This window comes from Monodelphis domestica, chromosome 1, assembly GCF_027887165.1.
Source record: "Monodelphis domestica isolate mMonDom1 chromosome 1, mMonDom1.pri, whole genome shotgun sequence".
Lineage (NCBI taxonomy): Eukaryota > Metazoa > Chordata > Mammalia > Didelphimorphia > Didelphidae > Monodelphis > Monodelphis domestica.
In genome coordinates, this window is record NC_077227.1 from 169,745,103 (window position 1) to 169,759,902 (window position 14,800).

Below are 14,800 nucleotides of genomic sequence, written 5' to 3' on the forward strand. Positions count from 1 at the left end.
GACTTGAATGAAGGCAGAGCAGCCTAGAGGTGGAAACCTGAGGGGAGTGCAGTCTAGAGATAGGGTATGTTCTTTGTTAAGACCTTCCAAAGACTGGAAAGCATTCCTAAATGTTTGTGAAGCAGTAAACTAAGAGTCAAGCATTTTCTTCAGTAAGCTACCGAGTCACCAGTCCAATTTAATTGTTAAAGTGTTTTAAAGAACTGGAGGCAGAGACGAGAGGGGGAGTGGGAAGATAGAGGAGGGAATGATATGAACTTGGACAATCACGTGGCATCATCTTTATTGCTCCTCCGTAGGAAACAAATGAAAGGAACCCATTTTTCAGTTTCCATTACAAACACGCAAGTTTCCAGAGTAGTATATCTGCAGATTGATTTGAATATACAAACAGCTGGGTGGGCGACCTAGACGTACTGCTAGAACAAGGTTGGTTCTCTGAAACTGCATATCAGATCTTGCTTTCTTCCCTCAGCCTGTAACCACGAAGGCACCAAAAGCAGGAGGAGCATCCTGAGTGGTGTGGTCGGGGAACAACGTTCTTACAATTCCTCCACGCCCTCACACTCCTATTCTCATGCTCCCCCTAGGGATGGAGGAACCCAGAAGGCAATGAGTAATCAAGAAACTTGGATACATGGTTCATTCTTGAACAGAACGACCTCAAACCATACAGTGATAGTCACCTGCAACCAGCATCCGGTCTCAACCCGCTCTCTTCCCATACACTTGCGACCCCACCCAGAGGCGCTGATTGGGCGTCCTCGCCAACCAATGGGAAGTCACGGCCTGAACGAAGCCTCTAAAGCGCCTGTGCCAGTTCAACTTGAGCTGTGACTGTTACCCGGGCTACATGTTGTAAACAAGAAAGCGGGAAAGACTCGGCTGGTGGTAGTAGTAGTGTAGGTGTTCCCCGGCCCATCGGTTTTGGTCTTGAAAGGAAGTTCGAGTTCACTGAGGCTTACGGTGCTTTTCATTAGCCAAGATGGTAAGTGGGACCTGGGATTCAAAACATGAGGCTCCCTGGGTGAGCAACTAGCTCCTGCTAGGACGATAGGGGCCCTCAGAGCTATCTTTCTGTCCTCCCCTTCCTTCCTCTCCTCTTCCTTTCTCCTCTACCTCCTCCCTTACCTCTTCCTCCTCCCATAGTCTCCTCATCTTCCTTCTACCCCCTTCTCCTCGTCCTCTCTTATCATCCTGCTATTCAGGAATCTGGAAATCTAATTTATATCCAACAACACCAAGAAAGCATGATTTGCCTCCTTCTCCATTTAATTAATTATCTTCTGCAAGCACAGGCTTCCAGGTCTTTTGTTCTTTGGCACCTGGGTGGAGAGGACGCTCAAAGTAAATAAAACCTCATCCTTGGAAGATTGGATTAGGTGATATTTGATAGCTGAAGGATTTACTGGGATTGTGTTAGGAGAGTTTGACAGTGATACTTCAGAAAAGCAGTTGGGTAGTAAGAGAGTGTGCTGACTTACCCTCTTCAGAATTATCAGTATACAGTTTTCTGAATTTAGGAAGGAAAATTAAAGCATTTTCAAGTCATAATCAACTTTTAAACTTAATGCTGATATTCATCTGGATGTTTTTCATCCTCTACTCTTTCCTCTTTCAAATCATTACTTCTCTTATCTTCCTCTGTTTCACCCTTTCCTTATACTCCATTTCAAATGATGGAAAACAACCTGAAACCACTTGACAGGATTTTACATAATAATAATAGCTGATATATAGCACTTTAAGGTTTGCAAAGTTTTTAAAACAATAAACATCTCATTTGATCCTCTCAGTTTAGGTTTATTGGCATTTTATGGGAAAAAATAAGAAAAAAATGGTATTATTTTTCATTTCAGGCTATGCAAGGAAAACGAAAGCTGACGGTTGCAGAAAAGCATCAAAAATTAGTAAATGAAAACCTTCTCAAAAAAATACAAAACCAGGAGCAAATAAAGCTGGGGGAACTAGGCAAATTACAGAAGGTGATGTTGGCAAATGAAGAACGTATTGAACGGAAAAGAATCCTCCGTTTACAACAGGATGAACAATTTGAATTAGATATGGAAGAGGTTATTCAAAAGGTAACTTCTCAATATAGTATCCAAGATTGCTTTGTCTTCCCATTTCTACTGAAAAGCAATGAATGTATGCAACTAGCATTGATTACAACCTTAATAATTACAGTATTGAAAGAAACACCAGGTAATAATAGTAATAATTGCGTATAGAGAGCTTTAAGTTTTACAAAATGCTTTCCTCACAATAACCTTAGAATGAGATTATTTACTGAAAAGCTGTAATTCTTAACTTACACTTCTGTTTTTTTCCTTGAACTATAGCATTCTACTTCCCAGTAGGCATTATTTAATCTTGATACAAAGATCTTTGATCTCAGTTCTTCATGTCCTTTGGTACATCTCACAATCCCTCTATATCTCCTGTGCAATTCTTGCTTTTTTAAAATTCTTTCATAGAGGATTCAACACAATGGAAGCTAACCTTTGGATCTTTTACTCTCTTTGAGGTACTATTGTGACACGGTTTAAAAAAATGTTTTGTCTCTTACTAAAAATTCAGAGATTTCAAGATCCCACTGAATGATTTTTAAAAAAATAAACTTTAAATTGGTAGACTAAAATGCATACAGAAAGTCTCTCCTTCGATAAATTGGCTCCCATATATGTTAAGATTATACGAAATTCTTTGAAAGAATTGACAACAGAAAAAACCTTGTTCAAACCCCTTGTTAACATCAAGCAAGGCATAAAATGAAGATATATACTTACCAAAGGTGTTTGCCACTATCACAGCCTATGCCCAACACAAAATGCAAATAGAAGAGAGATTATGGATTCTAAAGTACCCAAGATTTTTTGTTTGTAGATAACATTCTATTGATTGCATCATCTCTGAATACTATAAAGTTAACATACATCCAAAACAACTCAAAGAGTTTAATGTTATAGTTCATACAGAAAAACCAGTTCAACAAATGAGACCTTATGATTACAATTGGAATGATAATCTTTTGAGTTAGCCTGAATTATTGTGGACATATGTTGTGGGCAGACCTTATAGATAGGCAGTAAGGTGGGCCCAGAATTGAATAGGTAAAGATAATCGGTTGTATTGAGTTCAGGGAATTGTTCAGTGATTTCCACCATTCCAAGTTGCTCCTTGAAACAAAGATTCATCTTTTCAACATCAATTTTTTTTCTAACTGAACCCTACAATCTGAAGAATCAAAATTGTAGGAGCCCAAAATGGCACAAATAGGTAGCAAAATATTACCAATAATGAGTTGCCTAAAGAAGTGACCTAAGAATATCTTCTAGGGTATGATAGGAAAAGGAGATGAGTCAGTCATTTATTGACAGCAAAAAAGCCAAGGTTCTATATTGGTATACGCTGGTTAATAAGGACAAATAGGAAAGCCTCCAATGCATTTTTGAAGGTATGGAGGTAAGGCATTGATAAGAGTTGCATTGGATGAAAATGTATGGGTTATTGTAGGAAATACCCAAATATATGCAGTCACCAAATCATTGAAATATTGATGTATGTATGTAAGGCTTTATCCTTCCCTCAATAGAATTCACAATCTACTATGGTGACCATACCATATATAAAAATAAATATTCAATGCAAAATGTGGTAAAGACAAAGAGGAGATTGGAACAAAATGCTCTATGAAAATTGTTGACAGTGAGAATGTGTTAAGTTGGGACTAGAGAAAGCTTCACAGAGGAGGTAGCCTGATTTGAGTTTTAAAAGAGGAAAGAACCTCCAGATAGGCAATAACCTCTGAATGCATAGAAGTGGGATGTTGCATTTTGAGTTTTAAAAATAACTAGTAGACAAATTTGGCTGGAACAAAGTGTGAAAGGGAGTAATATAAAAAAAGGAATTAAAAGTTAAGTTGGTTTTAAATGTTACTCTGAGTAGCTTGTATTTTTCCCTAGGAACAATTAGAAGCCAGTGAAAGTTTTATTGAGGGAAGTGTAGAGGAAAACAGTTTCTTGTGAAATATTCAGAAGGCTAAAATACTTTACTAATTCCAAAACTAATTGTCTGCTCAAGTTTCTGTTTCCCAGGAATTTGCTTTTTCATTTATGTCAGGAACCACTTGTCCCAAGAGTCCCTTTTAATTGTACTTTGTACAGAGCTAACCCAGGAAGATGCTACTTTGAAATAGTAATGTACCATTCAATCTAGTCATAAGTCTTGGTTCATATTCTACTGGTTATACTTATATTGCATCCTGTACTTAAACTTCTTGCCTGAACACAACTTCTGTCTGGCTAGAAATGCCAGTTCACTCTTTTGGTGAAAAAGGTCTGTGTATGGGGGCAATTGGGTGGCTCAGTGGATTGAGAGTCAGGCCTAGAGACGGGAGGTCCTAGGTTCAAATATGACCTCAGACACTTCCCAGCTGTGTGACCCTGGGCAAGTCACTTAACCCCCATTGCCTAGCCCTTATTGCTCTTCTGCCTTGGAGCCAATACACAGTATTGACTCCAAGACAGAAGGTAAGGATTTAAAAAAAAAGAAAAAAGAAAAAGATCTGTGTAATGCCTTCTCACTTCTGTGGTTCAGATGCATTACCTTTCCTGCTGTGCTAACAACAGTATTTAATTAGTCATTATTCTTTATTAAACACTCACCTTGTACAGAGCAATCTACATGACACCTTGCAGAGAGTTAGCAAAAATGGAAGATGTAGCCCTTGCTTTTGAGGAGTTTTAAATTCAATTAGACGTTTAGTATGTTGAAGATACTATGCTAGGATCTGAGGATATGAAAAACAAAACAAAACAACCTTTGCCCTAAAAGAGAGCATTACATTCTGCTGAAGATGTAATAGAAAAATTGACTCTTAATGAAATACAATTTTCTATTTCTGGAGGTGGAAATCTAAAATTATTTTCTTTGGCCAGGAACAAGAAAACAAAAGGATAAAGGCAATGCAAATGGAACAAGAACAAAAATTGGCTACAGAGTTGGCAAAACTAAAGAATGAATGTCTAAAGGATGAAAAAATGAGACAGCAAATAAGAGAAAACAGGTATCTTCATTTTTGTAAATGACAAGTTAAGTATAAAAATTTTATTTTGTATAATTCAACACTTAGAATTAATTTATACTATAATTTGAATCAAAATCTTTTAAAGGATTATAATTAAAGCTATTTTATGCTCAAACATTTACAAGCACTATAATACTCATCGCAAAGAAAAGGAAATATTTTAAATGGCTATTTATGGATAAATTTTATGCTGGTAGAATATATTTTTTAACCCCATGTAAGTATACCTCTTCATATTAATTTTTTATATGTAACTTTAAAAACATGGCATTGCATAGTAAAGTAGAAATTCCTGCATTAGCTGGAAGCTAATCAGAAAATTTAACTGGGATTTTTTCTTTTGAAATCCTGTTAAATGATAAGTAATTAAGCTAATGTCCAGGATAAATTACAAAATAAAAATAAAACATTTTTCAGGAGTGTCCCTTTATTACAATATTCATTTAGCCCATCTCTATTATTTCCTTCATCCACAGAACAGGAAGTCCACAGTATTTAAATAAAGTGTCTTCCTGATCTTGTTCCTGACCTCATGGACTTTACAAAGTAATAGGAAAGACACACACACACACATATACACACATGTACGTACACTGTGACCCAAGGTCACAGAGATTGGAAGCATCTAAAGCCATATTTGAACCCAGGACCTCCTGTCTCTAGGTCTGGCTTTCTATCCACTGAGCCACCTAGATGCCCTTCAAACATAGATTCTTGAGTAGTTCTTAAAGAAAAGAAGTTATCTAATAATATATCTTACTGGTTAAATGAACATTTTTTTCAACAGTCTTGAACTTCGAGAATTGGAGAAAAAATTGAAAGCTGCTTACATGAATAAAGAAAGAGCTGCACAAATTGCTGAAAAAGAAGCCATCAACTATGAGCTAATAGTAATACTTTTTTCTTATTGTATGTAATTGTATTTTACGTGGATGGATCTTAGGCATTAACATTTCTTTGACCCTACCACATTTAGTTTCATCCTTTACAAGATAGTCTATCTAAATGTAATATATTTAAATACCTAAGTCTCAAATATATGAGACCTAAGCAAAAAAAAAAATGGGTTGAAGTAATGTGCATGTATGTTATGTGTACATTCTCAAAAGGATATGTAATCTTACTGAGGTGGATATTTTTTTCCAGTGATGCAAATTACAATCCATCAATGCCCATCCAATAGTTTCACCACAGGAAATCCACTGAATGTGGTAAGAGGGTTTCTCCTGATTTGAGGATACTAGAGAAGTATATGGACTCTCCACTGATCATTTCTTGTTCTCATTCTCCACATGATCAGCTTATCATTTTTTAATCAAATTTTTCTTTAAATAACTACCTTTACTCCAGTTCTTCTCAGTTCAGTATTTGTTAGATGTTAAAATCTTTTCATTCCCACCATGTTACTCTCTATTGTCCTCTGAGTGATAATCACTTTTGAGTTTTTTAGAGATTATATAGTATCCCATGACACAGGTATATAGCAATATTGGTAAAATACAGGTATTAAAAAGATGGACCCTTATTTCTAGGAGAAGTTTAGGGTATTTAAAGAGCTTTTCAATGTTTAAGTGGTATTCTACCCTACTCTATTTATTTTATTATTCTTTGCCCAAATAATTTTCCATTTATGTTGTACATCTAAGACATGCATAATGATAGAAGAGCTCAAGAGATTATCTATCTGCATGTTGTCCTCTGAACAGGAGGCATATGTATGTTCATATGTGTATATTATATATGTGTTACACCTTTCTACTGCCCTTGTAGTTGTTGATTCACTAGGTGTCCTTCAAGTTTGGTTTCTTGAAAATGTGATTTCTAATCATTTTCATATTAAACTTCTATTACAACAAAATAATTTGTAAATCATTTGAAATTCATTATATTAGAATTTTACTTATGAAATATCTTCTTGCATTCTTATGACAAATTGGTTGAGATAATTAATTCTTTAATGCATATAGAGAAGCCAGGTTGGATACAGATTTTATTAAAAGTACAGTCACTCCAGTCTTGATGTCATAGTTGTAGAGACGATGAAGAAAGTGTAGGCAGCATCTTGTACTGTACAGCTGAGCAACTAGTGTCTGATTCTGGAAGCATATCTTTTCTCTTCTTTTCTTTTGGGCCTGTCTTGTCCCATAGTGGTACCACTAGATTAAAAGGTCTTCCTTCCTTCTTTCCTTGCTTGCTTCCTTGCTTGCTTCCTTGCTTGCTTCCTTGCTTGCTTCATTGCTTCCTTGCTTGCTTCATTGCTTCCTTGCTTGCTTCCTTCCTTGCTTCCTTCCTTGCTTGCTTCCTTCCTTCCTTGCCTCCTTCCTTCCTTCCTTCCTTCCTTCCTTCCTTCCTTCCTTCCTTCCTTCCTTCCTTCCTTCCTTCCTTCCTTCCTTCCTTCCTTCCTTCCTTCCTTCCTTCCTTCCTTCCTTCCTTCCTTCCTTCCTTCCTTCCTCCCTTCCTCCCTTCCTCCTTTCCTCCCTCCCTCCCTCCCTCCCTCTCTCTCTCTCTCTCTCTCTCTCTCTCTCTCTCTCCTCCCTCCCTTTCTTTTTTTCATCATCTTTACCAAACTAATGATTATAAGGCTGAACTTCATCATCATTTAAATATGCCTTTTTCATAATATCAGTGATTTAGGCAGTTTTTTCATAAAGTTATTCATATCTTCTCTTTCTTCCTTTGAGCACTTTCTTTTCTTAGCCACTTAACTATCAGGAATGTCTCTTATTCTTATATATTTGAATCAGTTCCTATATATCTTAGAATAATTCATTTAATAGAGAAATTTTTATAAAGATTCTTTTTCCAAGTTAACTGTTTCCCTTCTCATTTTGACTTTATTTGTGCAGAAGCTTTTCAATATTAAGCAATCAAAATTTATTTTAAGTGATTCTCTTTATTTCTATTTTTGCTCATGAATTCTTCTCTTCTCCAAAATTGTTTATCTCTTAATTTGTTACTGTCATCTTTTTTTCCAGGATGTGATCTTTTGTATATCTAGGTTACAGATTCATTTGTAAATGGTGTATAGGTGTAAAAGGTGTGAGACATTGGCCTAGACTTAATTTCTGCCAAACTGATTTCCAGTTTCCTCAAAAAATTTTATTGAAAACCTTAGTACTGATTGGGCTTTGGATTTATAAAATATTTATTGGTAAAGCTAATCTAATTCACTCCTTCCTGGCAGACTATTCTATTTTAAAACCATTGCTAAGTAATTCTGTTTTATTTTTTTAACCTTTACCTTCTATCTTAGAACCAATACTAAGTAGTGGTAACACAGCAAAAAGAGGAGTAAAGGCTAGGCAATTGTGGGTAAGTGACTTGTCCAGGGTCACATGGCCAGGAAGCATCCGAGGTCAAACCAAGACATCCGGTCTCCACCCCTGGCTTCTATTTATTGAGCCACCTACTTGCCCCTCTCAATTGATTTTGACAACTAATGCTTTGTAGTGCAAATTTCATATCTGGTACTTCCTACGTTTTTCCTTCCATTTTTTTAAAGATAATTTTGGGCTTTTCCCAAAGCAGAATTTTGTTATTACTTTTCCTTTGGTAGTTTAGAATGACAATGAATAAGTAAATTAATTTAGGGCAGTGGTTCTCAACCTTTCTAATGCCGTGACCCCGCAATACAGTTCCTCATGTTGCAGTGACCCCAAACCAAAAAATTATTTTGGTGCCTACTTCAAAACTGTAATTTTTCTACAGTTATGATTCCAAATGTAAATATTTGATATGCATTATGTATTCTCATTGCTACAGATTGAGAGGTTGAGAACCGCTGATTTAGGGAGTCTTGTCATTTTTATTATCTTGGCATGGCATAGCCACACCATGACCGATGAATATTCATATGGTATCAAGATTATATCTGAACCATAGAAGGAATTTGGTAGAATCCTTTATTTTTCCAATTTAAGAAATAATTCATATAATATCAGAATTATTGCTCTTAGAATATTTGATGGAGTTCGCTTTTAAATCCATTAGGTCATTTATAGATTGATTGATTCCTTTCCCTGATATTGGGTTATTCAAATTCTCTGTTTCTTGTTCTGTTAATCTACTATTTCATATTTCTGCAGCCATGGCATGGAGTGGTGTTCAGTTTCTGCCTGCATCTGTACTGGTGAATGCTATTGACCAGAGTGCTCCATTTCCCTTTCCCCAGTATTTCCTCTTTTAGAGTACTGCATAGCCTCTGTATTCCTTGAGCCTGCCCCGGTCAAGGCTTTCCCTTGGGCTTCCCCATTTGTGATGCTGCCCTGGATTTGTGGTCTGTCCATCTGCACTCCTGTTGGCTTCTCTGGCAGGACTCCTTTTTTGCTGTTCACAGCTTCTAGCTATTTTTTGTTTGTTTGTTGTTTTGGCAATTTTAGGTTGAATGAGAATCTTACTGAGGTTTCTCTTTAGATTTCTGGGCCATTTTTCAATCTTGTGTTCCTTCTAAATCACTGTTTTTAATATAAATGGGAGAGTTTAATTTCTACATGACCCACTACATATCTAGATTAGTCAAAAATCTTCTCTGCCAGGATGTTCAGAGGAGCCAAATAATAGGAAGTGTGACAGGTGTCTTTCAATCCTGAGAAGGACCTCAGGGCCACTCAGTTCAGCTAATGGCAGACTAAAAATTGCTACCTTCTTCTCCTCTAGTGAACTCATTTTACTTTTCCCTTGTTCCATTTGTTAGCAAGCTTTTTTTCTTAAATGAATCCTAAATCTGTTTTTTTTCCCCTATCTATTGTACCTAGTTCTGTACAGTGGGACCAAGTAGAACATGTTTAATCCCTCTACCACAGTGATAACCCTTCAACTATTTGAAGACAGCAATCCTATCCTCAGTTCTTTTCTTCTTCAGGCTAGCTACTTGCAATTTCTTCAACTGATCCTCCCTTGCTACAGTTTACTTATGTCTTCCCTAAAATAGAACACCTAAAACCAAGCACAGAACTCCAGATGTAACTGAAAGCATAACGGAAGCATTACCACTCTTGTTCTGGACATCATAACTCAGAAGTCTGGTACAGTGTTAGCTTTGCTGACTGCCATGCCACACTCTTGGCTCATCATGAACTTTCAGTCCTTTAAAACTTGCAGATAGGGTGCAGCTGGGTAGTTCAGTGAATTGAGAGCCAGGCCGAGAGATGGGAAGGTCCCAGGTTCAAATCTGACCTCATATACTTCCAAGCTGTGTGACCCTGGGCAAGTCACTTAACCCCCATTGCCTAGCCCTTATCACTTTTCTGCCTTGGAGCCAATACACATTGACTCCAAGACTGCCGGTAAGGGCTTTATTTAAAAAAAAAAGAAAAAGAAAATTTGCAGATAGATCTTTCTCAGATGGGCCACTCTCTGATGATATTTCAAAGGATAAAACTTTACTATATCAATGTTAAATGTCATATTATTTTATTTGGCAGATTATTCTAGTCTGTTGAGATTTTTTGAATTATCATCGTCATCCAGCACGATATTTTTCCCTCAAAGTTTCATTTACAAATTTGAAGAAGATGCCATTTATGTCTATGTCCAAGACAGTCATAAATGTGTAAGCTTAATGACAGATATGTGGTTGTTTTTGGTTTTAGTTTTGGATCCCCAACACTAACACAGTTGGTATGTGGAATATGGAATTATAAATGGAATATGGTTGAAACTTAATAAATTTGTGTTGCTTCATTGACTTGGAAATGATTAACTAGACAGACACTAAAACAGTCATTAATGGGCAAGTGCCATGAAAAGAATGCCTCAGGTTATGTATTATTCAACACTTTTATAATTGACTTGGATATAGATATAAATGGCATCTTCTTCAAATTTGTAGATGTAGAAGCTTTGAGGGAATACACACTCTGGATGTTTCAGGATGTTTGGTAGCTATAAGTGGCTGTCGCTGCCTCAGATAGAGTTTGTGATAGATAGCTTTGTAAGGGAACACTGTGAAGGTGTCTAGGAGTGGGAAGACTTCTGGCTCACTGAACATTCTTGATTGGCTCTTTATTGCAAACAGTTCTGTGCATCTGTATAGTAAGGTAGCTCATGGAAAATAGACATATTAGTTTCAGGAATATTTTGACACTTTTAAATCCAAAGCTCTTAGAAGAGAAATCAGATGCAAAGATAAGAGTGGAATAGTTCAACTTTTTCTTCCTTTTATCCTTGATTATTATCCCATCCATCTTTATAGTGGTCCAGTCCTTTCTTTTATTCTCTTCCCCGTCATGAATTGAATTTTTTTTACTTGTCCCTTGAATTCATTACCAGCCCTTGGTTCTTTTTGGAATTCTTAAAGATCAGTGCTAATATTAGTTGTGTTTTATACATACACACACATACAAATATATATGTAATTTTTTTTTGCCCTTCCAGTTTCTATATATGTATTTTTACATTTGTGAATTCTCTTTACTTTCATATTGGTCTCTTTAAGCAGCCCCACCCTTTCCTCCCCCATCCTTTTATATTTTAAAAAAATCTATTCTTGATCTCTCTTGGGACAATTTCTCTTTCAAAATATTAAACCATTAGATCTTATTTCTCTTTTCTCGGGGACCCTTTGAAATCTGCTCTCCAAAAATTTAGAACCTGAGTTCCTCTTGTCATTTATTTTACCTTTCAAAGGATAAAATCATTGAGTTGTATAAAGGAGTACTGTTTGATAAACAGAATAGAAACCTATGCTTTTCTGAGGGCATATATTTGGAATGTATTGGAAAACCACTAGAGACCTGTCAAATCTGCTGACCACTACTTAGAAAGTGCTGCTAAGGAATATGGAGTTCTTAGTGAGAACCTGAAGATCCCAGAGGCATAGGCAGTTGTTTTTTCTTTTTATTCTTGCCTATTGAAGTTAAGGGATTCATAAGAAAGAAGCAGATCTGAGAATGGATAGTTGGCTAAGAATAGTCCCTGAGAATGAAATTTTGATTTGGGGGCTATGACTATTTTTCACATAGAAATGAGAAGCTAGATTATAATTAGAAAGGGTAGACAAATACTATTTGTTTGGAGTCATGCAAATCTAATCAAAAGGTCTTTAAAAGAGGCAGGAAAAAGAAGGAAATGTCCAAATCGATCTGACAGTCCCAGAAGAGTATAACAGATACAGACAGTACAGGAGGAAAAAGCAGGATAGGACTGATAATTCATAGGACATAATAAATATCCAAGAAGAAAACTAGCAATGAAACACAAGACCTCGGATAGCTATATAGAAATGCCCAAAGTTGCATAATAAGTGGGCTGAACTAGAGAACCAATTCAAGGAGGAATATTTTTATATCATAAACATTATTGAGATTTGGTATGGGATTTGAGACTGGAATTTGGTTTGAAATGGAAATACTTTTTCAACTGAAATAAAAGTGGAATAGGATACACAGTATTATGTTAATAATATATTTTCATGTAAAGAAATTCAGGAATCTGAGAGGAGAATCATAGGAAAGAGCATGTGTGTTCCAATAAATGGAAGTAGAAACAGAAGTGATATTGTCTTGGGTGTGTGGTATTGCCTTCCTGACAAAAATGACAGGGCATGAACCTAAAGAGATAAATAAGGTAGTACATGCCAAGTTCTAAATGCATTTTCAATATTACAGGCAGATTTTGGGCACCAGTTACCATTTATAAGGAACAACAGAAAAGATACCAAAATAAGGCAGCGGGTGGAAGCTAGAATTAATGGAATGGGAAGACCTAGAGGTCATAAGAAAGTGACAAGTAGGTTTTGAAATTAGTAATGAATTTTTTATCTTTTAATGGAAATTTTAATTTCATAAATACAGGCCTTTGCATATAATAGATGTTCAATAAATGTTTTATTAAATTAGATGAAGCAAGCAAAGTAGGTTGAAATTAAGTGATGTAAAACACCATGGGTTGTTTTTCATAAATCACAAAAATTCATTTCCTAGGTTTATTCAAAGAAGTTGTACAGAGTTCATAGGACTATGATTTAGAGTTAGAAGGAAATGTAGAAGCCATTAGTTCTGTCATTTTGCAGATGAGGAAACTGTGACACAGTTATGACTTATCCAGGATGTTCAGGCTAACAAGTAGCAAACTAGTCTTCCAGAAGGAGTCACTGCTGAGAGAGTTAAGGAACAGTTAGAAAAGCTTAACTGGGCCTTGAAGAAAGTGTGGGACTAAAGGAAAGTGAGTGTGGTCATTAATAAAGGTATGCTAATAAAGCAGGAAGGTCAAACGCCCTCTTAAGCTAAAAAGAAACCCTTGAATTTGGCCATTAGGAAGTATTGGTGATCACTGAGTGAGCACTTTCAGTGGACTGTGAGGGACCATAAGCAGACTTCACTTATCTGAAGGTAAATGAGCAGAAAGTAAGTAAAGACAGCAATTTAGACTAATTTTTTGATGAGCATGAATGAATTAACAAAGCAGTCATTTATTAAAGCTCTACTTTGTGTCAGGAACTGTGCTAGCAGCTGGGAGATACTAAGACAAAAAAACCCCCCCAAAACTAAATAGTCTTTGCCCTTTGGGTCTTAAATGCTTTCCAAGGAAATTACATAGACATAACAATGTATATGCAGAACAAATCCAAAATAATTTTGAGAGGGAGGGAGAATTAGAAAGACTTGAAAGAGAAGATAGATCTTAAGCTCAGTCTTGAAGGAAATAAAAGATTCTGCAATGTGGAGAAAGCATTCTAGGCCTGGAGGATAGAGCCTGATGTTTGAAAAAGAGCAAGAAGTCTAATTTTGTTGGACCCAAAATTGATAAAATGGGTAGAACCTGAACAATGGCGATGGGAAGAAATTCTACAGGTTATAAGAAGGTGATAAATAGGTTTTGAAATTATACAAGGATCTGAGAAGCCAAAGATTATGTGATCAATGGAAGCTCTGAGTTTAGGATCATTGCTCTTTTAAATTCTGATGTAAAGTTCACCAACTTAAAACAAAACAAAACAAAAAAATCCTTCTGTACAGGAAATAAGTTTTCTGCTTCTACTTTAAAAACTCAAAATTTGCTTTAGAGCAGAAGTTTATTTTCCCTAGAATTTGGGGGGGGGCAGGAGGAGAAGGTGGGATGGATTTCTCATATAAAGAGAACAATGTCTTGAATTTTAGAAATTTTACCAAGCTAGTGTAGTGGCACAAGTGCTGTGATGGCAGTTCCTTGGTAAAATGGAGCTCCAGAACTCAAGTGTCCCAAGTGCAGCATCCATATGGGTAGCCTCTGGGAGCAAGAGACCACTAAGTTGCCTGGGGAGGGGCAAATAGTCCAGGTGGCAAATGGAACAGGCCAAAAGCCCCTGTGTCAATCAGTAGTAAGATTGTGAGTAGTCTTGGTACTTCTAGCCTCAGGTACAGTAGACTACTCTTTTTAAAAAAGGGAAGAAAAGAAATTTAACTTATGCATCTTCAGGAATATTTTCCCGTCTAGAATCTTTAGAAGCCGTTTTACTAACTTTATGTATATATGCTAACTATGTGGTCATTTAAATCATTTTACAGATAAGGAAACTGAGGCAAACAGGGTCTCACTACTAATAAGTATTACAATGCTAGATTTGAAATCAGCTCTTTCTAACTCTAGGCCTGGAGCTTTATTCACTTTGCCACTTAGCCACCCGAAATTCAAAGGGACATGAAAGCTATCTTTCTAGGACTGGGAAGGCTATCATTTGGAAGGAAGGATTAGATGTGTTCTCTTTGGTCCAGGAGAACAGAATCATGAGTG

At 36.3% G+C, this 14,800-nt stretch overlaps 1 protein-coding gene and 1 long non-coding RNA gene across 2 annotated transcripts in view; one reads left to right on the forward strand and one right to left on the reverse strand.

Annotated features, from left to right (window-relative positions):
• Window positions 1-266: 266 nt before the first annotated feature.
• Window positions 267-823, reverse strand: LOC103099520 (uncharacterized). The gene is made up of 2 exons (XR_460691.2): window positions 687-823; window positions 267-586 (listed from the first exon to the last, which is right to left on the reverse strand). It is a non-coding gene; the product is annotated as an uncharacterized LOC103099520 (long non-coding RNA).
• The window catches only part of MNS1 (meiosis specific nuclear structural 1), a 31,997-nt gene continuing 17,773 nt past the window's right edge, over window positions 577-14,800 (forward strand). The window contains exons 1-4 of the mRNA XM_001378001.5: window positions 577-988; window positions 1,860-2,084; window positions 4,941-5,068; window positions 5,877-5,979. Of these exons, the coding sequence (XP_001378038.4) occupies window positions 986-988; window positions 1,860-2,084; window positions 4,941-5,068; window positions 5,877-5,979 (459 nt within the window). The 5' untranslated portion in view covers window positions 577-985. The remainder of the gene's footprint in view (window positions 989-1,859; window positions 2,085-4,940; window positions 5,069-5,876; window positions 5,980-14,800) is intronic.